The sequence below is a fragment of the Erigeron canadensis genome, chromosome 8 (genome assembly GCF_010389155.1).
Source record: "Erigeron canadensis isolate Cc75 chromosome 8, C_canadensis_v1, whole genome shotgun sequence".
Taxonomy (NCBI): domain Eukaryota; kingdom Viridiplantae; phylum Streptophyta; class Magnoliopsida; order Asterales; family Asteraceae; genus Erigeron; species Erigeron canadensis.
In genome coordinates, this window is record NC_057768.1 from 35586267 (window position 1) to 35610574 (window position 24308).

The following is a 24308-nucleotide window of genomic DNA, read 5'->3' on the forward strand; positions in this document are numbered from 1 at the left end:
TTTTTACATTCAATTTTTTGGATAAGGATTATAAAGGTTTTTCAACTTTAGAGGTAAAGTTAGACAACTTTCGACCTTTAGATTAAAATCAATGGGCAATATGCAAATTTTGATCTTTAAATCTTAACCTTTGGGTTTACTCAAAGAGTTATAGTCGTTAAAACTTTACATATAAAGTTGGATTAACTTCATAGAATCTTTATCCAAACTTAATTACTAGGCTGCTAGCGGCATATGTCTTATTTGCATAAAACAATATTACCATAAATATATATTGTAGATCTTGATCTCAACCATAAGAAATTTGAGTAATTAGCATGACAAATAAATGTTTACAAATAAAGTTTACATACTCATGTTGACTAATCAAGCAATAAGAGAAAAGGAAATGAGAGATTGAATGATAATTTCATTGGTTCTCAAAAATGACACATGAGTATGTAAAATTTGTTTGTAAATATTTGTTTGTCATTTTCTAATTTTTTAAAAAAAATGAAAGTAAACTCTTGTTAACCATTCAAATCTTTTTATTAAAAAATTAGTTTAATCATCTTTTTGACCAATTTAATCAACTAACATTTTTCTAAACAACATGGCTAATAAATATTTCTCATACAAATCTTTTTAAAGATAACAACAATGTTTTTTTTTCAAACAATTATAATAAGTTTTTTCCTTTGTAAAATATCACAACAAATATATCATTTCTTTTTCTAACTATAAAATATCCAACATTTAACTAAACATAGTTTGAACGGATGTTCTAGCGATACGACAATGATGGTAGTGATGACAAAGTGTGGTGTAGATTGTTAATGTAAATAATAGTAGTTTATTTATTTTATAAGTTAAAGTACACTTGTTGTAATTAATTTTAGAAAAAAATATTATATGTATATCAAGTAAAAATATTTAAAGTAGTGAATAAACAAAGGATATTTTTAGAATTAAAAAAATAAATAAAATGCTTTATATAACACTATAGATATAGATATACTCAAAATTAATAATAAATCTTAGTTTTCAAAATAATAACCCTATACCATATTTTACACTTGTTATTTTTTCAAATAACTATAAATTGTTTTCTAATGAAGCTCGTGTCACAAAAAACCCAAACGGGATAAAAATACCACTTTTAATGATGTCATGCCTTTGATTTTTACCTTATGAATTATGATGTTTTTGATGCACTTTCAAACATGCTCTAAAGGGGTCACACTAATTTTATTTTTTTTGAAAGGTGTGGATAATTTGTTCGCAACAGGGGATCTGGCTTACGTTGTTTTAACCGGGTTTGCGCCAGAGAGCCCCCTCACCTTCAATACCTAGTAGGAAGAAAAACTCTCAACTAAACCGACCGAATGCATGACATTTAATTGGGATAAAACCTTACCCCTCTGTAGGACTCAAACCTGTTTCACTGGAGGACATTATACCTATCCTTATAATGTATGGTGTATGTATAAATCGTGTCAGATCATATGCAAATAAATCATTAGGCAAAACATATCAAAGAAGCAGTCCACCAATATTTTACAAACAAGTGAAACAAAAAAGCCACCAAAACTTTTGGAGTTATTCATTTTTTAATTTCCTAATTGGAGCCTTCTATTTAGTCTACTTCACATACTCGCTTTCATTTTGTTATTGCATCTTTTCAAAGAAATCAAGATCGGCAATCCATTGTCCATGAACCTAACCTCATCTATTTAGCTCCGAACCAAATGTCCCCACTAGGAAGGGTAGTTGTGTAGTGTGGGCTCGCTGGCTCGACCCCTCCATGATTAACATATCAGGTAAGGAGATGTTTGTACATAAATGTTTCTTGGGTTAAATGTGCATTTTTATGTAAAGTCTAAACCTCCATTTAAAGACATTTGAGTATTCTTAACTAAACCATATGGTCAAAATATTAAGGTAAAAAATATATTTATGTTATATGGAGTATATATTTTATACTCCGTAGAAATGACGTTGAGTTTTCTATAAAGTATGCTTACTAGTTATTACTATGAAAAAACTCACATATAAGTTAAAGTATATACACACACATACATGGAATTTGTTGATATACTTGATAACATAAAAAAATAATAATAATAAAAAAAAGATACAAACTCCTGATCGGTATTATAATTGTTTGAACTTATTCAAACTACATCTTAACTCATTACATTGTACACTACATTATAAAGACAATCCTTGTTGTTATGGACTTATATAGTAACTATTCGAACATCTTACATCCATAATTGATCAGTCATAAGCACATTGTAGGCTTGTAGCTATGGAGTTGGGAAATTACTTTATTACTTATTATGTTCATGAATCCCACTGATTTTGGCAATAGAGGGTGGGGTAGATTATGAAATATGAATTATGCCTTTCCACATGGTGGACTTAGAAAAGATGATGGCATGGTGGTACCCAATCTTTACAATTATCTATTTTCCTATAGATTTTCAGGATTTTGATCGATTAAATATTTGAATATAGACTTTTTTAATTTATGTATTTCTTAACAAAACTTTAAATTAGACGCACATTTTTAATATCATGTTGAGTTGTTGACGACAAATGGAAGGTAAATAGAGCCGGGAAAAACATAAACGCCTAAATGAATAGAACACGTCCAAAAATGTCCAAACACATTAGATAAGGAGAAAAAAAAAAACAGTCGGTTTTTTTGGTTATTATAAGTTGCATCATATACTAATGGTAATGGTAAGATAACAAATATAATATTTTCAATATTAAATATTGTTAAGGTATATTTTTTAATAAACTATGTTAAATGGTCTTTTTTAGATAAAATATCTATGTGCATTTATTTGGAAAAATAAATCTCATCTTTAGGCTGATAAAAATGAGGCGGTTCTTTGTCCACAGCCACCCCAAATTCTCGGGAATGCCCTAGAACATTGCTTTAAAAAGCGTTTTGAGTTTAAAAAAAAATGAGTTCAACATGTATTGTATATTGTGGTATATACGTATCATATGTTGTGTGTGTTCATGGGATGTGAGTAGCCCCACTCAAAATAATTTAAAGATTGATTTGTTAATTGATAAAAATTATGTTAATTTAATAGCATGGTATCGTGCAAATGCGGCAGTATTCGTGACAACGACGGTGTGGTGGTGGGGGACAACAGTTGGTGGTAAAGGCGACGTCGAATGATGTAGATAATTGATATAAAAGTAGTTTATGTAAAAGGGTTAATAGATATATTGTAAAAGATAAAGAACTGACATGTTAATATAATTATTAAAGATATTTCAGACATTTTCATCCATGTAACTTTTAAGGTGGAGCTATTCTTTTTACAAGATTGTATAAATATTGATAGAAATATAGATATGTGAATATTATCAAAATGCCTATTCTGTTATCTTGACTTTTGTTGTGCATTTTTTAAATACAAAACATATAACTAATTCATGATAAAGTCTGCAGAACAAGTTTATTTATTCGTATAATACTTGTACGTAGAATAAAATGTTTTGGCGTTTATAACCTTTAAATAAAAATATGACCATACATTATCATTATTACTTACCATTTTTTGTATAGATAGCTATATAAGTTTTGAGCTAACTATGCGACTTGCATTATTTAATCAATTAGAATTTAGAAGTATCATATATATAATTCTTTTAACAATGAGATTACATGATTTATGTTTTTCTCATATAAATTAAGTAATAGATTAAAACTCTTCATGTATAATCGATTATATTACTTAATATAATATAATTAGATTGAAATGATATTATCGATAATGTTGATATATATCATCTATATAACTCGAATAATTGTCATATAGTCATATGCTATATTATAACTCAAGTAACTAATTACCATATCTGTAAAGCTGCAGCAATTCATCGTATGCTTATACTTGTTTTAATATAATTGGTTAGCAAATGCATCAAAGAAATTACACATGGATCTCATCACGTCTTGAAAGTCATAAGGAATAAAAAGACAAAGTCCTGTTATGTTCTTTATATTTTTTAATTCCATAATTCAATTTCGTTAGTTGAAAATCGAGTGAGTGTGCATACATGATTGCTTCAAATTTGAAACTTTAATATGTCCCTTTCAAATGAGAAAGTTTTTCTCAGTTCAAAATTCAAACTTTGGCTTAAATATATAATTTATAACTAAATAATATTATTATCTACTAGTATAACAACAAATAATAATAACACGAACAAACTTATTCATATTCATTCAATTAGTTTTTACTTTAATGGAATAAACAAAAATATTTAACGAACGCAATTTGGCACAATTAGGGTTCGTGCTATTCGTTTATGTTGTAGTAAACAAATAAAAGAAAACGAACACTAAACAAACATATATTTGCTTTAAGACATAACTCGGCAATACTTTTTCAATGCATCCATTTAAAAAGGTATAAACATAAACCAACAACAAAACATGTTTATATAAAAAAATCTTACTCATATTCCTTTGTTTATTATTTAAATAAATTAGAAGGGTACCTGTGATATGCGCCGATGGTGGTGGTGACGGGTGGTGGTGGCATGCGGCAGTGTAATGGCAGAGGCGACGATGATTGGTGGTGGTGGCGGCGATGTCGATTGACAGTTTTAGTAAATTGATACAATTAGTTCTTACATCTCAACATTAATTTTTAGGGATAACTTTGGTTGAAAAAGAATAGATGAAAAATCAGAATAAACATAGAGAGGTATTTTGAGGATAGAATAGTTGTTAAAGTCTTAGGTAAACTTTTTTTCTTTATAAAGTAGTATAGATATAATCAAATATGTTATAAATTAACTTATCAACCGTTTGGCGAATATTCAGTTCATTTACAATAATTTAATGTTTCATTTATTGGTAAAAGTGAGGTTAAAATTATAGGTAAATGAAAAATAAATCAAAGTGAATGGTTAAAGTAAGTAGGTAAAAAACCAAAGTGAATATGATCACCTCAAGTGAAAATTCCATGTTAGACCTTTATTTTATTTTTTAATTATAAGAGTTTTTTTTTTGTTTTTTTTTTTTATCGTTTATTTAGAGCATGTTTATGGGTTATATTGAGGTGTTAATTAGTTTTTGAAGATGAATGATTAAAGAAAATTCCTTTTAATAATAATTAGTAGATGTTGTTGACATGTCATAAAAAAAAATATAAATCTCTCTATATAATAAAAAACAATTATGATTACTTCATTTATATTACATAATAAAAAAAATAGAGTCCATTCTTTCTTTTGCAACCATTAATACAAACCCATGTTGCAGTCATTCACACACAAACCCTTATTGCAACTACCAATCGTTTTATCCATTCTTTCTTTTGCACGTGTTTCCTGTCAATTGTATCCGCTGCAACGCACAAGTACCATGCTAGTTTTATTTAAATATCTTACTTGGCGACTTTAAATTTATAAAAAACTTATTTCCTTTTTTACTAAATTATCTATGACATCATTATAAGTTTACAACTTAATTTATACTTTTAAATTTTTTATCATATAGTTTAATAAATATCTTTGTGCATATTTTTAAAATTTATATTTTCGATTAATATGACAAAATTGAATCATTAAAGGCACGTTTCATTATTTCATGAATATATATAGTCATTATCTTCTTTTTTTTTTTCACTATTTAAAACTTTTATTAAACAATTACAAATGGCCTTTATCTATATTTCTATAGTTCTATACTATTATATAAAAGAAATACCACTCTTTCTCTTAAAGTGTTGAAAAGTTAACAATTTTGGGACATGCAAGATTACCATTTTACCCTAAATTAATTAATTTACACAATCATTCAATTATCTTTTAATATATATCCACTATTCTTTTAAATAAAATATCTTTATATCATATACCTACATAACTTGACTCATTTGCCGACGCTGTCGGTCGTCGCCGCCGTCACCATCCGTCGATGCCACCACATCACTGTCACTACCATCACCGCCGCATTTGCGCGGGTACCATGTTTCAACTATTAATATTAACACCTAAATCTTACACATTTGTGTAAACTTTACCAAATTTCTTTTATTTTATACGGCCAACATCAAATCTTCATTTGAGTTTAACTTTTATATACGTCACCCGCGCCACCACTTGACCTTTATCGAACAAAATTCAAATTTTCCCCTTCACGAACAAATAAATATATAATTCTCATCAACATAAATATTCAAAAAAATAAATAAAATAAGTAAATAAATTCATATTTACATTTATTTTATTTAATATTTAATCATGTATGTATGAATTTAGGAACATCCACGCCAGGCAGGCAGGCTTTTCTTAAAGCTTCTTTTCGTTACTAGCGGTTGTGTATATATATATTTCTATTTTTTCTATCTCTATATTTTTAAACAAATCCATTCATCTTCATTTTTGTTGTTGTAATTCGTGCCCTTTTTTTAAAACCCTAGAAACACCTTTCATCCCCTTAAAACCTAATCATTATATATATTGTAAGATATATCTGTATCTATATATAGAAACAAAATGTTGTTTTGAATTCGCTAAGTTAGGATATTGAATTGAAATTTGTATAATTATATATTTATTAGTAAAAATGTTGGTTTCACCGCATTCGGTAGCTAGGAGTTCATTAGAGGAAATGTTGGATTCGATTCGCCGGAGAGATGAAGGCGATAATCGGAAGGACTTGCCGCCGGCTTTACCGTCGCGGCCGACCTCCAAAGCTCGGCTTCCTAAGAGGTTGATTCAGGCTAAACTTGCTATGGAGCATGTTATTTCTCCTGATTATTCTAACAACAACAACAAAAAAGCTCAACAAGCTGATGCAAAATGTGCTGTGACTAGTAGTTGTGCTGGTGGTGGTGGTTTTGGCCGGAGAAAAGCTGCTGACGGTGGTGACTCGCCTTATGTTAAAAGGCGTTTGACGGATAACGGTGGCGCGACGCTGGCTACTGCGCCGGAGAACGAATTGGATGATAGTATTGGTTATTTTATTAAAAATGTATGTATTAATTGTCTCATGAATTTATTTTTCGCAATTTAAGTTTAGTTTGCAAGTAACTAATGCATGAAGTTGCTTGTTTTCAGAATCTCCGTGTTTGGTGTAAATCGAAAAATGATCAATGGGAGCTGGGAAAGATCACATCAACAGTAGGAGAAGAAGCCTCTGTTGAGCTTTCAGATGGGAGTGTGAGTATATTAGAATTCTCTTGATTTGTTTTACAGGCTTTACTAATTTGATGCTAATTTATCATCTGTTTTTAGGATGTCAAAGTACCGACAGCAGAGCTCTTACCTGCAAATACTGGAATTCTTAATGGAGTAGATGATCTTGTTGAACTTGCTTATTTGAACGAGCCAGCGATTGTTTATAATCTTCAGTGCAGATATGATCGTGATGTAATTTATGTATGAATGACTTCCACATCTTTGTATCTATTGCTATTTGCTATTGTTATCTTGTTATGTCTATTGCTTAGATGTTGTTTTGTTTCTACAGAGTAAGGCAGGGCCGGTTTTATTAGCAATTAATCCCTTCAAAGATGTCAATATATATGGAAATGATTTTGTCACAGCTTACAAAGGGAAGACTTTGGATACTCCTCATGTATATGCTATAGTTGATGATGCATACAGTGATATGATGAATGGTAAGTTGCAGAACAAACTAAAAACTCCATGTTTAATTATTTAACCAAATTGTTAATACTTTTTTCTTCATAATGTGCAGGTGGTGGAAATCAATCTCTCATTACAAGGTTTGTTTATTCTTTGCTTCAAGTGTGTTTGGATGCATGTTTTGAATGCGGTCATGTGTCATTAAATAACCAGAATAAGGAATCTAGTTGAATAGTACATAATGTAGGAGTAGTGTTAGGGGTGCTTCTGTTGCTTGACGTTGTAATGATCACTTTAATGGTATCGAGTGTTTGGCAAATTCTGATGATTCATGGAAAGCACAGATCTGATTACGCTAAAATAAGGCTTTAAGCAATTCATTTCAGCTTACACTTTGATAATCAGTTTCGTTGAAACTAGTAGTACCAAACTGGTTCAATAACCCAAAAATAATCAGACCGGTTACCATTTACCAAAATACTAAGAACTGGTTATTCAAGTTTTCACTTTCGAAACCTACATCAGAACAGGCGAATACCTGTTGTGCCCAGTTTTCAGTTTTCACTATTATTATTATTATTATTATTTTTTGTTGTAAAAGTATGACATTGCATGGTGATTTGGTGTAGTGGAGAAAGTGGATCTGGGAAGAGTGAAACAGCTAAGTTTGCAATGCAGTACCTAGTATCAGTTGGAGGCGAGAATCATAAGATGGCATCCAAACTAATTCACTCCAACTGTATACTGGAAGCTTTTGGGAATGCGAAAACGTCCAGAAATCGCAATTCTAGCCGATTTGTGGGTTCTCATAATTGATAGTATTCATAATAATTGTAGAGGTTGATTGATGTGATATTTCCTGAACTTATCTAATTTGGAGTTTTCTTTGGTGCAGGGGAAGTTAATAGATATATATTATAATGTGGACGGGACATTAAGTGGTGCTTGTATCGAAACGTGTAAGTATAGTTTCTTTGTTTAGCTCATCCATAGAGTTGGCAAATTCAGCGGCTTGGGTAATTGGTTTAAACAGGCAACATTTTTGGTGCTATTGAAAGTGCATCTGCCTATGCAGAAACATATATCTTATTTTTGTGTCAAATAGTTTTCTTGAACTGTTAATTTTTTAAATATAATTATAAGAAGTTTGTCACAGTGAATAAAATAATTTAGGAGACCTTATGCATTTATGCTCTTTTAAGTCTTTTGACTTGCAAGTATACCTATATGATCGGTTAGAGACATACTATAACCTACATTTTTCTGTCTACAAAAATGGGTTGAAAATCTACCTCTTCTTATTCTTAAAGAAGTTTTATATGACTTACTGACTTGATTTCTGATTTGATATGTTCATGTGATACATCAACATTCATGGTATCCCAAACAGTGCTTCTTGAAAAGGTAATTACTTTTGTAATGTTATTTCTTATTTGTGAGGTCGAGGTTGATATCAGATTCTCATTTTTCCGAAGTTTCATTCTTAAAACTATCTCATGTTATGTGTAGTCAAGAGTATCTCATATATGTCATGAAGAACGGTCATACCATATCTTCTATCAGATCTGTGCTGGGGCTCCATCTTCTCTTAAAGGTCCTTGCTTTGATCTTCATTCTGTGGTTAATATAATTACTTAACAACAGAGGTGACAAGTAGGCATGTTGGGTAACAAGCAAACTGGGTTGGGTTTGGGTCAACACAGAGACTATGTTGGTACAAAACTACTGATAGAAATTGACCGGTTACAATGATGATATTTGTCTTAATCTTCTAATTTTAAGTGAAGATTTTAAAAACTTTAATTTTATTAACGTTCTAATTTGTTTACGAATAACATGATTTAGGAATTTCTGTGCATTTAATATAAGCCTTGGATGATTTTAACGTGTTTGACACTTTGACCCATTTCCTTTCAAATCATTTGTGTGAGTGTGTGCTCCAGTTCTATTAGGGATAAAGCGTGACATATATCAACACATTCATAAATAAATGGTTAAAATTACCACCTGTACCTACATACACAATTCCCAGCTTTCTCATGAATTTTCCATATCAGATTTACTGAATTTAAAAATGGCGAGCGAGTACAAGTTTCTCAATAAGAGTGGGTGCTTGAAAGTCGATGGTGTTGATGATGCCCACAACTTTTTAACATTAACGGTAACCTCAAAATTTAGTCTTTGAAAGCCTCATGGGCCAACATTATTTCCTGGAAGCGATATGTGTTATTTAGTTGGCTGCATGTTTTGAGCAGGATGCCCTTGATTCCCTTGGGATTTCCCTACAAGATCAAGAATATATCTTTAAATTGGTTGCTGCAATCTTATGGCTAGGGAATATTTTATTCGCAGTAGTTGATGAAGAAGAATATGTCGAGGTTGTGGCTGATGAAGGTATGTTCTTACATCCAGTTTAATATTACTGGGGGTGTTTGTAGCTGCACTTCGGAATTGATTAGTTATTTAGTTTTTATGCTTTTGACAAACAGATTTTACCTCATTTTATAGGATAAAAATCAGTTTTCATATAAGTTGCATCAAAACTCCAAGAGTAAACTGAAATGACCCATTTATCACCACTTTAAACCTAGTGTGCGAAACTAATTCTCTAGTTTGACATAACGTCTCAGTCTTCAGTCTTCACATGATTTATTTGATTAAGACTGATTATTTGATTATGGTAATTCAATATGACATAGTCACATTCAAAGTTCACATCTAAATACCCCTAATGTTACTATCCAATTGTTGTTCGGTACCTGATCATGTAGATTGTCTTTGATATTATATTTGTGCCCTTTTATGTGCACTCTTAAAAAGTATTCATCTTCATTTGTAAATGACCAATGAAGAACTTGTTGCCATATATTGGTCATGGTATCAGTAGCACTATCTTGGCCACCTATTAGTTGATTAAGATGTTGTAGCTGTTGATATTATTCATTACATCATATTCTTGTTTCTGGGGAAGATAATCAACAACTATAGGCTTTTTACTCCAAACAAGCTGGAGTAAGACAAAATTGATATTAATTTAAAATTTAATAGGGGATTTTTCGAAAGTCCTGGAATTCATGATGTGGATTAGAATGCCGTTCAACAATAAAAAAATCAAAAGTTTTAATTGCATCTTTTTATTAGTCATCTATGTTTAATCTTTTGTTGCCTACTTTAGTTTGGTTGTAGAGGTTTCATGTTTGCTGCTTTACAATTGTGAAACTAACATTACAGAGTTAAATAAAAAAAGGAACCAAAGGAAACTTTAGAATGTGCAACCAATGTAATCTGAAGGGTAGGATATGCACATGTCATACTCCTACTGATATGTTTTTGTGGCTTTTGTTGCGTAAACTTATATAAGTATCTATAAAGATGGCATATCAGAAATTTTCAAATGGTAGTTCATACACTTATTTAAAAGTTAAAACCTGGATCCGTCACTGAGTGCAGTTAGGGGCACGCTAAATGTTTTTGAGTTTCATAGCATTTTTTCAAAACTAGAAGTGTACACACGTAATGCGTTGAGTTGTACAGTTTCAATGTAGGGACAGTACTAAGTGTGACGTCGTCTGGTTCCGTTGACCGACCGTGATCAATCGTGATGTAAAAGAAGTAAACCTGAATATGTGTATCCAAAAAGATATTATATTTTTATTGTTGACAAGTTAGTTAAGGTTTTTTTTGTGTGTATTAATGACTTACCATAATTATTTGTTAAAATAAATCTTCACATTATAAGATACTCTCTACACGTTTACTTTCCTTTCCAACTTCCGTTTCTTTTGTATTTGAAGCTTGTCAAATTGCGGCTGCGTTGATGGGTTGCCAGATGGAGAATCTCATGGAAGTGTTATCTACCAACGTTACGGATGATATGGCCCAACCATTGTCATTGCAGCAGGTATATCAGGAAAATGCATGTTGATTTATGGTTATAAATATTGTTATGTCAGCCCTAGAAGAACAATCATTTCTTTATTGTTTAGGCAATTGACAAAAGGGATGCATTGGCAAATTTTATCTATGAGAGCATGTTTCATTGGCTCGTGGGAGAAATTAATAAATCACTTGAGGGTGACAAACAAGTCACTGGGCATACCATAAGGATTATAGACACTTATGGATTTGAGTCATTTCAGGTATACTTCGGTAATTGCATGCTAATATTATATTTAACACAACTGTATCCTGGCATATGAATGTGTATCTATTTTCAGAAAAACAGTTTCCAGCAGTTGCTTATAAACTATGCTGATGAGAGGTTGCAACAGCACTTCATTCGCCATCTTTGCAACCTTGAACAAAAGGTTAGCACTAACAGTTTTTCTCTGAAAACCTTATCAATAGTTTTTTATGGTACTCTAGAGGTGGCAATGTTGACCCTTTTACTTACAAATGGTCAATCTGGGTTATATTTATCTCTGATGGGTCATAGTGGAGAAACAAAATAAGTGATTAAATTCATAATAGGAAATAGGTTGAATGGGCCGAAAGTTGCCCAAAATAAATATCCAATCATTAGACCTTAATCATTGTATTTAAAAATTTAAATTATTGAATAATTGAAATAGTATCTTTTATTGATCATATATATGAAACAGATAACGTGACATAATCTATTAGATAATTAATGGGTGATCTACTATAAATATCAGGAGTATGAATTGGATGGAATCTACTGGAAGAAAGTGGAGTTTAAAGACAACCAAAAATGTTTGAATCTTTTTGAGAAGGTATGAATACGTTTCTGAGATAAACTTCATACATTTTATATGAAACAAGTTTTATAATGCCCAAATAATGTTCCTTTGTCAGTTCTGCAATAAGGGGTTCTATTTCCTAAATCAACTGTATTTGGCATTTTTTTCCCCAGAAACCTATGGGGTTATTATCAATACTCGATGATGTTTCAAGTTCCCCCAAAGCCACAGCTGCGACCCTTAACACTAAGATCAAGCGGCATATAAGTTCGAATTCATGCTTTAGCAGTGAAACAGGAGCTTTCAGGGTTCACCATTACGCTGGAGAGGTTTGTTACTGTCATATGCTTTGGAAAATACTATCCAGCTGTATGTTTACTAGGACGATGCACATTATTAACAACTTAATCCTAGTTTGATATGGGTTAGGTTGACTCACAAACACTTACCTAAACATTTTATATCATAAATAATAATGGAAGGGGCTAATTAAAATAACATCATACGTTTTGCTTTGTCACTTATGTGAAAATTTAATAATTTTTTTCTCAGTAGGCCTATTATTTTTGAACGGTATCCCTTTTTAGCCATCTTGTTCAATCTAGCGTACTTGGATTTGAGGAGGTGTACTTTAGCACCAGGATTGCGTGGCACAATTTGGGTTCTCTATTGAGTAGTGACTTATGTTTTGATACTTAAATACTATGGATTGAGGTTATAATGAGTCCTCCATCACTATCCTGGCTTTACAAGCTAATCTATGTCACATTACATCCAACATGGGGTTCTTACAGCTTTTGATGTTATCTGGGTTACAGATTGGTTAAAAAGGGACACGGTTTGAAGGTAGTTTGGCTTTCTAGGAAATTAAAACCTAAGCTGTTGTTTATGGGACAAAACACAAAATATCTTGTTATCCTAGACAATGAGCCCCAATACAAGTCCCGAATAACAATTTTAGGAGCTTGTAAGCATCCAAAGTAGAGGTTGGTGCTTTTCAATTTGCTTGAGTCTTTGACCTGTTTGATGCGTCTCCCTTCAAATGTTTTATTTTTTAAAATTTTTTTAACATGATGCAGACATATGAACCCATTCATAAGTAATCGGGTCTTGATTGCCACATGAATTTTATTTCATATGTCTTCTTTTACGTGACGTCATGACCAAGCTATGAATGTGCAGGTTCAATATGATGCTACTGGTTGCTTGCAACAGCATAGTGATACCCTACTATCTGATACAATTGAACTCCTCTCGTTATCTCATAATGAAATACTCAATCATTTTGCCTCCCGTGTGTTGAAACCATTTCAAACAACAGAGCTGGCCGCATCTTATTCACACAAGCGAAGTGTTGGGGCAAAGTTCAAGGTAAATTACGTAAAATGGCACATATTTCTTATACCCGGCTTCAGTAGCTTGATAAGATTTAATCATTTTTTTACAACTTACAAGCTCGACCTTGGCTCTATATTTTCAAGATCATTATTTTTGGTGAAAGTATTGAACTCTAATACAATTCAACTTAAATTAGCCAGAGCTCGAATGATCTAATATTAGCTTGACTCATCTGCAGTAAAAACAGGTTAAGTCATGTCACAATGAGTACTACCTTTTTGTCTCTTCAATTTCGACTTCTATAAATATATAATATGATATACTTGACCCCAAGTTACTCTTCTGATTTTTTGTAGTAAAACTATCTAGGAGTTCGGAGGTTTTGAAAACTTGAGATTGAGAATGCTTTGACCTGTTTTTTTTTTATTACTTTTTGTTTTTACCTTTTAGTAAATTTTTATTTCAAATATATAGGAAGATATGTTTTCATGTCAACAATAGAGACCCAAGGTATGGAATGATGATCTTGTAGCCGGTGGTTGAACAATAGCAATCTGATCTTCAATTCCGTCACTTTATTTTGTGAAAATGGCCAGTATGGATTTGCATGTTTCAACAAGTAGATATTGCACACTCTGAAATTGATATTACTGGATTTGTGTAGGATCAATTGTTTAAATGGATTCAGCACTTGGAGAATACCAAGCCCCACTTCATTCGATGCATAAGACCAAACACCAAGCAACTTCCTGGCACATATGAGAAAGATATCCTCTTGGAACAGCTTAGGGACAGCCGAGTTTTGGAGATAGTGCAAATTTCGAAATCCAGATATCCAATACGACTCACACATCAAGAATTTGCTAACCGGTAAACAATAAAACTCGTTTTATCATATTGTCTGTCTTATTATTAGAGGTGAAAAATTAGCGTGCGAGGGTGATTGTGTAACAGATCAAAACATGTGTTTTATTTATATGCAGTGGTTTGCATTGATCTGAAAAATTCTTGTCCAAAAGTTCTAAAATAATTAGTGTGTCAAATACATAAGTTTGATTGTTCAAAATATATAGGTTTTAATGATAATATAATTCTTCAGAATGACATTAGTTACGAGATTTTGTGCATTAAAAATATACTTCCGATGACCTTTGGCTTATTGGATCTGTTTCATATTTTGCTATCTTTCTTTACCTGTTTAACTCAATGGATATAGAACGTTACCTGAATTGACCTATTATAATACTACATGGGTTGAAACTGCCACGTATAACGTTTGATGTTCTTCAATCTTTTCATGTATCATCAGGTTTGGCTGCCTTTTGTCAGAGAACATTATATGCATGGATCCACTGAGTACATCTATTGCTATTCTGAAGCAGTACTGTGTTCCCCCACAAACGTACCAAGTTGGATATACAAAATTATTTTTTAGAGGACATGTGAGTTTTTCTTTACCACAAGCACATTGCAAGAATAAAGTATAAAACATTAGTAACGTGTATGTTTGTTTTACTTGTGTCTTGTGCATTATGGTTAGGTTGATGTATTGGAGAATTTGAGAAAGCAGGTTTTGGAAGGTACACATGGAGTGGAAAATGGCTTCTTTAGTGGTCGAGCTCCTCTTGACTTTCATGAGCCTAAGTATGGAATTGTGACTTTGCAGTCGTGTAAGAAATTTTCTCGTACAATTTGTTATTCCTCATATTTTCTTTTTCTAACTTTTATGCTATTACTTTAATGGCAAAAATACCAGTTAATATTGGCAACGATCTGAGTTTATATATTGTGATGTTCTGAACTATTAAAGTTTTCTTGCAGTTGTTCGTGGTGAAAATGCAAGAAGGGAGTATGGTGTTCTTAAGAAACTGATAAATGGGCATGCACCGACTTCATTTGATGAGCATTTGACGACAATAGTACATTTACAATCAGGTATGAATATGTGAAATTTAATTCTTTGTTTAGTTTGAAGTTTGAACTTATATAGAAAAATGAAGGGGTAGGGAGGGTGCCAGGGTGGATAACATGTTAATTTGGTTGTGAACAAAATAATTTGGTTCTTTGATTTATGTCAAATTGTTTTTAGCTGGGTTTAACTGAGACTTGTTTGCCCTATGAATTTTCATAATTGTTGTGTGAAGTATAACTACAAAATTGATCTTTTTTCAAAAGTAATTACCATAAGAGGAATGTGTTGTAAACATATACTGTGGCAGATATTTAATTCATTTGACCCCTTTCCCTTGTATGCTATATATTTGTTGGACCTGTTAGAGATAGAATATAACCTCAATTGATACATTCATTGGTAAATGGTTCGAAACTGCCCCTTATACTGTGAAACTGTTACAACTAACTTTCTTCAATGTTCATCGTTACTTTTGGCAGTGGTTCGTGGTTGGTTGGCTCGAAGGTATTTCAGTCACCTCCAGAGATGGAAGAAATCAACCCTTGATCGTTCAAGAAGCAGGCGAAGGTCTCAGAGTAGAAGTTCAGAACTGAAGGTATCCTACAATAATAGTTTAATCTTCAAATAAAAATTAAAATAAGGGTGCGCATTAAAAATAAACTTTTGGTGACTTTCTTCTCATTTGACATTTCTCTTTTTGTTATTTTACCTTGTCTGAGATAAAACACAACCCTAACTGACTCATCATAAGTAAATAGTTCGAAATGACTACCTTTATTGTTCCAGTATCTTGCTTCTCAGAAACTCTTTTATGCTTTTTTTTTTCGTATCGTTTTAATAAAAAAGCATGCAAATGTGGTTACAGGTATATATTTGATATGCTTATTCTGCTTTGTGTAGGGTTTATTACAAGAAAATATGCAAATAATGTCACATAATGTTGAAGATCTACAGAGTCGAGTAATGAAAGCAGAATTATCTGCGAGTGAAAAAGAGCAAGAAAATACTGCCTTGCAGGAACAAATACAGCAGTGTGAATTACGATGGTTAGAATATGAAACCAAAATGAAGACAGTAGAGGAGATGTGGCAAAGTCAGATGGCAACTTTGCAAGTGAGTTTTATTACTTACGTCTTTTCTATACACAAACTTAACTTATTATCACGGATCAAGTATTTTTTGCATGTACGCACTACCTGTTACAATAATAAAATAAACATTTACAAACTAATAAAGGGTTGTTTGGATTTGCATCCTGAAACTGATCATCTGAATTCGAATAATATTTGTTTAGGGTTCAAATAATTATCATATTAACTGCAATGTAATTGACTATCAAAAGTTAAATTAAGATTACTTATTGCCGATCTGACCCCATCTAACCTAATTTGGAAGTCTTCTACTCCAATCTCACAAAACACAAGTCCTTTTTCACAAAATGTATGGTCATTTGATTTATCAATTTTTTAAATAAAACAATTTGCCACAAATTTGGTTTTTAATTCTATACGATAAAACTGTCTCATCTCAATTATTTCTTTGTGGTCTTAACGTATGCAGATGAGTCTTAATGCAGCCAAGAAGACTCTTGGTTCAGGCATCTCTGATGGAAACCGTGGAAGACCAGATGGCTCACCGTCAACCAATTATTATGATTCCGAGGATGATGTATCTGGAATTCCAACTCCTGTTCAAATGACTCCTGCCAGAATTGGAAACAATAGACGGGAAACTAATGGTGGCATTTCTAACACAGTTGATAATTTATCCAAGGAATTTGAGCAGAGAAAGCAAAATTTTGATAATGATGCTAAAGCTTTTATTGAAGTAAAGCCTGAACGTCCAACTTCTTCAAAACAGATTGAAGATTTTAAAATACTAAAAAAGAAATTTGAAATGTGGAAAAAAGAGTACAAGCATCGGTTACGAGAGGCCAAAACAATAATTTTGAAGGGTATAAATGTTCAAAACGGGGGTAGCCTTGGTAGTAGTGTTGTTAATGGTGCTGGTGGTGATGGGCGGACGAGAAACTGGTGGGGAAAGTTAAGCAAGAGGGGCAAAGAGAGGATAATGTGAGGTTACTTACTCGCTTTCATGTAGGGATGTGCAAAGTGAATTGGAACATGAATTTGACCGGACCGAGCCCGACCCGAACCGGACCGACCCGTTCTTTTTTGGTTCGGTACGCGGGTTGCATTTTCTTCTATTTTTGGTTTTGGCCTGGTCTGGGTCTAACCCTTGTGAAACCGTGTAAAACCTGGTGAAACCCGAAAGTGCAAACTTTATATATAAAAGAATCGTCGTTTTGGAAGAAGCCTTCAAGGTGTCATCCAAGAGCTCATAATCTTCTTGTTATTGTAATTTTGCATTATGTGTATATATTTTATGATTGGCTTTTATAGGAAATGGGTTATGGATGGGTGAAGTAATGGAGCATTGGTGGTGAGATACATATGGAAAGAAACAGTTTTCTTTTTGATGGAACTGAGAACTGAAGAAAGAGATGAAAGTGAGATGGTACATAGTGTGTAGTGTGTACTGCGCGGATTCTCTTTTGTATACTTGCCTAGATTTAGTTTTTCTATCTTTAATATTGAATTAATTGTTAATTTTGTTGATAACTAGTTATGTTACCCGGGCGTTGTCTCGGGAGACATAATGTGCTTTCATAATCCTCACCTTTCATTTTTGTTTTGTTTTATCTTTATTTGAGTGGGGAAAAAATGGAAGAAAGGGTGGTGAGTTATTCTGTAAGGGTATGTTTGGTTAAGAGAAATGGAAATGATTTCATTTCATTTGTTTGGTTAGTCTGAGAAATAAAAAGACAGATATTAAAACTCTGGAGAAATAACTTTCTATGTAATCCCATTTCCCTCTATTTCCTCCCATTTAGTAAAGAAATGAATTTTATGCTTCTAATTTCTCCGTGTGTTTTTTTTTTTTTGGGAAATCTTCCATCTTAACATAAAAGGGAGTATATAACCAAACTCACGTGCAAATCACATTTTATCCCAAAATAAAAAGACTTTCCTCCAAACCCTAGTTTTTGGTGATTTTGAAGATCTTTACTCCTCCGTTCTCCTCCCACCAAAATCGACCGTCTTCTACAGCTTTCCATGGTATACATCTTCAATCCGAAAGCCCAGTCGCATTTTTGAGCAATCAATTTGAAGCTTTTGGCTATTCAAGGTATTTCCTTGTTCTTGATTATTAACACAAAAAAGAAAAAATTAATTTAATATCTCCTTTAATTATTAGCAGTAGATAGTCACTTAGTGAAGAGATTGTTAATAAGTTCTATCCTAAAATCTAATTTCATTCAACTATAGTATAAATTGAGAAACAAATCTTTGATTTTTTTTTCATGAATCAAAAATATATAATAGCTGATTTAGAAGAATTGTTTATTGTTAAAAACTTCATATATACTCGTAAATGCTATAATCGATCCTTTATCCAATTACCAAAAAGTTGTGAATATAGTTATCAAGTCCTATTTCTCAATCTCAGTATGTATACATGTGAATTTATTTATCTTTTTATTGCTTTTTTTTATGTAGTGTGTAAAGAAATATGATTGTTACAGGTAGTAGTAACATATTTATGACTTACAATAGCATTCATATATTGACTTGTAGATGGCAAGATCACCGTTGGCTCAACAACGAAAACGAAAAATGGCTGTGGTCACAATGGCTTCCATGGCAACTTTTAACATACTATCAAATATGGCTCGTTGGTTTATGTTAGGTTATTTGATAATAAAACATATGATCGAGTCTAGAACTCTTAGTAAGAGATATCTATTGAATTTTGAAAGTAGACGTAAAAATATGTGGACCGTCGTGTATCAAAGTGATACTACGAGTGTGGATACTATTAGAATGACTAGACTTGCATTTTTAAAACTTTGTAACTTGCTTGAACAAAAAGGAGGATTACGCAGTAGTAAACACATGTTAGTTGATGAGCAAGTTGCAATGTTCTTACATATACTTGCTCATAATGAAAAGAACCGAATAATAATCAATAGATTCCAAAGATCTGGTGAAACTATAAGCCGTTATTTCAAGTTAGTATTAGATGCAGTTTGTCGGTTACACAAAGAGTTCTACAAGACACCTGTTCCAGTTCCAAATAATGAGACCGATGAGAGATGAAAATGGTTTAAGGTTAGTCAAGTTCATTTATGAGAATAGCATTACATGTGATATTTTTGTAAAGCGTTATATGTGGTTATTGCAGGGCTGCCTTGGAGCACTAGATGAGACATACATAAAAATTAGGGTCCATACTAATGATAAAAAACCTTATCGAACACGAAAAGGGGAGATTTGTACCAATGTTCTTGGTGTATGTACAAAAGACCTCATGTTTACTTATGTATTAGCTGGATGGGAGGGTTCTGCAGCAGACAGTCGAGTGCTTCGAGATGCTATTAGCAAGCCACAAGGTCTTCGAGTACCACGTGGTATCTTACATATGATACATGTAACCACCTGTACATATTTATTTATACCTAATTAATGACTTATTGTTGCATACTTGGTGTTAATAGGATCATACTATCTATGTGATGCCGGTTACACGAATGGAGACGGTTTTCTTACTCCTTATTGTGGTCAACGGTACCATATTAATAATTGGTCGAACCTGCGTACCACGGCTAAGGAGCTATATAATAAAAGACACTCATCGGCAAGGAATGTTATCGAAAGAGCTTTTGGTATTATTAAAAATAGATGGAAAATCTTGAATGATATTTGTTTTCATCCAGTCAAGTCGATGCCGCGCATCATCATTGCTTGTTGTTTGATGCATAATTTCATACGTACGGAAATGAGCGAAGACCCTTGTGAGAATATAGTACCAATAAATTAGTCGGTAAATGGAAATGAACATGATGATCTTATTAGCACGGTTGAGACATCTCAGGTATGGAGTGATCATAGAGATAGTCTTGCTAATGACATGTTTAATGAGTGGAATGCAAGACGTCGTCATCGATGACATTCTTATTAGTTTATACATGTTCTAGATGCTGAAATGTTTTTTTGGATTGTATGAATGTTAGATGCTAGATGGATTTGGATGGTGCCCTTTTTAAGAATTGTGTTACAATCTTATTAGGCATCATAATCTGCGTAGGCTAATGTGATGCAATATGTAAAGTTTTTTTTTTTTTTTTTGCTATGTTGGAATGTTGTTATATATGCTATATTTGTATCATTTTAGCCTTGTTAATTGTGAATAGTCATCAAGCTATAATCATCACAGAATGAGTATGAAATCCTAGCAAGTTTTATACGTGAGACATGTTGTATGATTTGGCTGAATTATCATGTTTTTGAATTGTGGCTTTTTATCATTTTAAAAAATGGTTATTTATCGTGAACAAAAAAAAAGGGTTACGTTATAATATTTGAATATTGTATGTAAGTAATATTAGCATTTGAAAAAGAAAAGAAAAAAAAAGTTTTTATTCTCTGTTTTCTCTCTACCAAACACAAGAATTGATTTCTTTAGCATTTCTCTGGTCATTTTCTCTGATTTTACGAAACACTGGAAATTATTTGATTTCTCAGTCAATTTCATTTCTCTCAATTTCTTTTCTCTGGTTCATTTCATTTCCCTGAATTTCTTCCTACCAAACGTGCCCTAAGGGTAAGAAAAAAGTTGGAAAAAGTAGAATAGGTGGGGAGAAATGGTAAGGTATATTGTCCATCCTAACCGGTGAATTTCATAACTTTCTTTTGATTTAATATATTACTTATATTATTTGTTGTATTTTTTTATTTATTTTTATTTTTGGTATCATTAGGATTCAAAGTTTCCTTTAAATTGTTAACAGTTTTACATTTTGTAATTTTTTCATTTGCATAGTTCAAATTAACAATGCTTGATTTTAACCTAGCATTTTATTTCTATGAGGTTTTTGTTCTTTAAAACTTTATCCCTAATTCATTTACTATATTATTTTAGTTATTTTCGTCTCTAATTTTACATTTTAGACCGGCAAGTTGGTTGTCTAACGATGGAGAGTACTCGTAGTAACATTGAATCACTCGGTCGATCAACCTTGGGTCTTGGCTGCAGGTTGTACTATGTTCCTTATGTCATGTATATGCATCAGCATCATATGATTCATATCATCATATCTGATGAGTTTTGTTATAGTATAAAATACTCGTACTAAGTAACTATGGCTACATTAATACCTGACAAAAAATAACACCAAAATATTGTACATTAATTCTAACAATTACTCTACTTTTAACGAGTCAATGATGATATACCACCAACGCTTTTGTAAATCTTTTTATAGAGTTTTATGAGTAACATTTTTATACTCCGTATATAAATCTTCTCGGTAAGAAACTGTGGCATTGCTCAACGATCCTTCAAATTAACCGTCTCAAAATCGGAGTGTAAGCTGAAAATCTGACCAGTAAGGATCTTGCTCAGTTTGATCTCTTGGTCCATATCCCTTGTAAACTTGTAAAATGCAAGTTTGTCATAATCCTTTGATATGATGAATGTATCGGAATCATAAAAGCTCACCAACGACGACTGGGCCCTTTTAGTAATTCGATTCAGATCTAGAGAACATAGTTTCATCCATGATCCATCATTAGTATGGACCCAAATCTCCCAACTATCATTTGGCGTCCGAAAAGCCAACCCAAGTTTTCCTTCACACTTTACAAGCCTCGTGTGATCATCATCAGGCTGATAATCGGGGGGAGGGGATAACGTTGTCTGTTTTCCTGAATTTGCATCAAATTTCAAGATGTCACCGTTCGTTAATAGCATATAAATGGATCCACTACTTGTGGTGATGGGTTCTGTATTAGCAGGAGTGACGCCGTAAGGTAACGCTAGTGGAGCTAACACTTTCCATTCCCATTCCTTTGAATCAAAGATCTCACAGTTATATGTGAAGGGGAGTCTTACAGGCTTTTCGGAAGTCCTGTAATAGAAAGAGATAATCAAAGAAAAACCATGTTTAGAATGAGTACAATTATGGAAATTGGAACATGTTACTAGTACGTACTATATATAGAAACGATAGAGTTCTGTAAATTAATCATAACATGGCGTGATTAAGATAATGCTAAATACAAACCCTGTATATCAAAAACTACTTATCCATGAATTTTATGTTAAGATGAGTAAAACTATTTTAATTTATACATGTTGGTTTTAACTAAATATTTACTCCTATTGTAATTAACAGTTTTATTATATACTAAGATTAAAAAAAAATTTCACGAATACGCACACGTATGTGTTCGACTACATATATATAAGCATATAGAAACTTACGTAAAACTTGTTTCGGACAATCTCAGAATCTTGTAATGCAATGGGTTCGATCCTATGGTGACGACTGCAACCATAGCGGTCTGAAACATCCTTGTTTTTGGATTCGGCAGAGCCAAAACCTGCTTAGTTGTAAGTTTACAAACATGGTACAAAACCGTCCTATGAAATCGAGAATGAGGAGCCTCAAACACGGCTAAACCTTGCTCGTTTGTTGCCACGATACGAGCTCTATGGGGCAAAAACTTCAGATCAATGGTGGTTGAATGAGGTGAGGGTACAAATTCGTGTATGTAGTGTTCACCATTGTTCGTCGGGTCTTGTACAAGAAAACCGGATACAAAGTCGGTTCTTTTCTTGTACGAATCAGAAGGATATGTATCCATTATTGGAGTTAATTCAAGGTCGGAGATCGGAAGTTTGTAGAAAAAGTTATAGAGTTAGTTAGGACGATATCGATATATAGGTTTTTACTTGCCGATCAAAGGGTTTGAAGGCCTTAAATTTATAGCCAACAGTTAGATGTCCGTAAAAGGTTATACTTTGTTTATGGAAACAAAAAAAAAAGTCTTGCTAAACAAGTAAATATAGTTCCAGAGAACGTTATATTCTTACCATATATAAAATTTAATTTAGCATTTTTGATAAAAATAAATAAATATCCGTTTAATTATAAACTTGGAATGCAGGTTTCTAGTTGTAACTATTTTTTTTTTCTTTTTCTGACTATTTTAATGATTTTTCGTTATTTTAGTAATTTTTCATTTTTCGTTTAATAAAGTTGTTTTTATAAGTCTTATTGTTACATCTTTTTTAAAAAAAGTTTAGAGCTAATTACATCGGCCGGTGTCTCATATTAGCAGTCTGACTCGTAGCATAAATAAAAATATAACATTTTTCAAAACTAAAAGTTATACTACATTGATTTAGCGGACCCGTAGACCCGACTACCTGTATTTATAGTTAGTTTTGCACTCCCGCTTATGATAAAGTCATATTAACTTCTTGTTATAACTTATAATATGATTAACAATTATAAATATGACATGTTGAGATATTGATGATATCAAATATTATTTTAAAACATGTTGTATATCAAATATTATTAGTAGAATATATGTGTTACTTATAATTTTGTAAAATGAAGATATAAAGTTAAATGTAAATACAACATGCTAAGCCAATGGGTTGATGATTTCATTGGTAAGGTCTTTGACCTTGGAAAAATCTACATGGATTCAAGTCTTACATCCTACATTTGTGGTGGTGGATTAATATGAGTTTTCTCGAAAGTCCTGACTTAGACACGCATGTAATTTATAAGTAGATATATATCAGAATATCGTAAAAAAAATAGATACTACACGTTGAAAAATGATGATATTTTTATTTAAAAATGTTTTATATTGTATATGGTTATG

General features: G+C 32.2%; 2 protein-coding genes across 2 annotated transcripts; one reads left to right on the top strand and one right to left on the bottom strand.

Annotated features, from left to right (window-relative positions):
- The first annotated feature begins 6405 nt into the window (after positions 1 to 6405).
- LOC122578183 (myosin-2-like) lies at positions 6406 to 18253 on the top strand. Its single transcript, XM_043750089.1, has 24 exons — positions 6406 to 6997; positions 7084 to 7185; positions 7261 to 7404; positions 7496 to 7646; positions 7727 to 7754; positions 8244 to 8412; positions 8510 to 8573; positions 9005 to 9018; positions 9124 to 9208; positions 9672 to 9775; positions 9870 to 10008; positions 11409 to 11515; positions 11601 to 11753; positions 11832 to 11921; positions 12270 to 12347; positions 12488 to 12643; positions 13497 to 13685; positions 14317 to 14522; positions 14962 to 15094; positions 15193 to 15322; positions 15474 to 15587; positions 16044 to 16159; positions 16465 to 16677; positions 17125 to 18253. The coding sequence occupies exons 1-24, from the start codon at positions 6590 to 6592 to the stop codon at positions 17638 to 17640; spliced, it is 3609 nt and encodes a 1202-aa protein (XP_043606024.1). The 5' UTR covers positions 6406 to 6589; the 3' UTR covers positions 17641 to 18253.
- Positions 18254 to 21954: 3701 nt separating this feature from the next.
- On the bottom strand, positions 21955 to 23273 carry LOC122610713. The gene is made up of 2 exons (XM_043783680.1): positions 22891 to 23273; positions 21955 to 22534 (listed from the first exon to the last, which is right to left on the bottom strand). Exons 1-2 carry the CDS (start codon positions 23271 to 23273, stop codon positions 21955 to 21957), a joined length of 963 nt encoding a protein of 320 aa, XP_043639615.1.
- Between the last annotated feature and the right edge of the window lie 1035 nt (positions 23274 to 24308).

Bases quoted from the DNA above. Each gene is read 5' to 3' on its own strand.
- LOC122578183 (XM_043750089.1), top strand. From the start codon at position 6,590: ATGTTGGTTTCACCGCATTCGGTAGCTAGGAGTTCATTAGAGGAAATG. The intron at 6,998-7,083 runs GTATGTATTAAT...GCTTGTTTTCAG, and splicing joins TTGGTTATTTTATTAAAAAT to AATCTCCGTGTTTGGTGTAA. The intron at 9,776-9,869 runs GTAACCTCAAAA...TGTTTTGAGCAG, and splicing joins ACAACTTTTTAACATTAACG to GATGCCCTTGATTCCCTTGG.
- LOC122610713 (XM_043783680.1), bottom strand. From the start codon at position 23,273: ATGGATACATATCCTTCTGATTCGTACAAGAAAAGAACCGACTTTGTA. The intron at 22,535-22,890 runs GTAAGTTTCTAT...TTTCTATTACAG, and splicing joins TTGTCCGAAACAAGTTTTAC to GACTTCCGAAAAGCCTGTAA.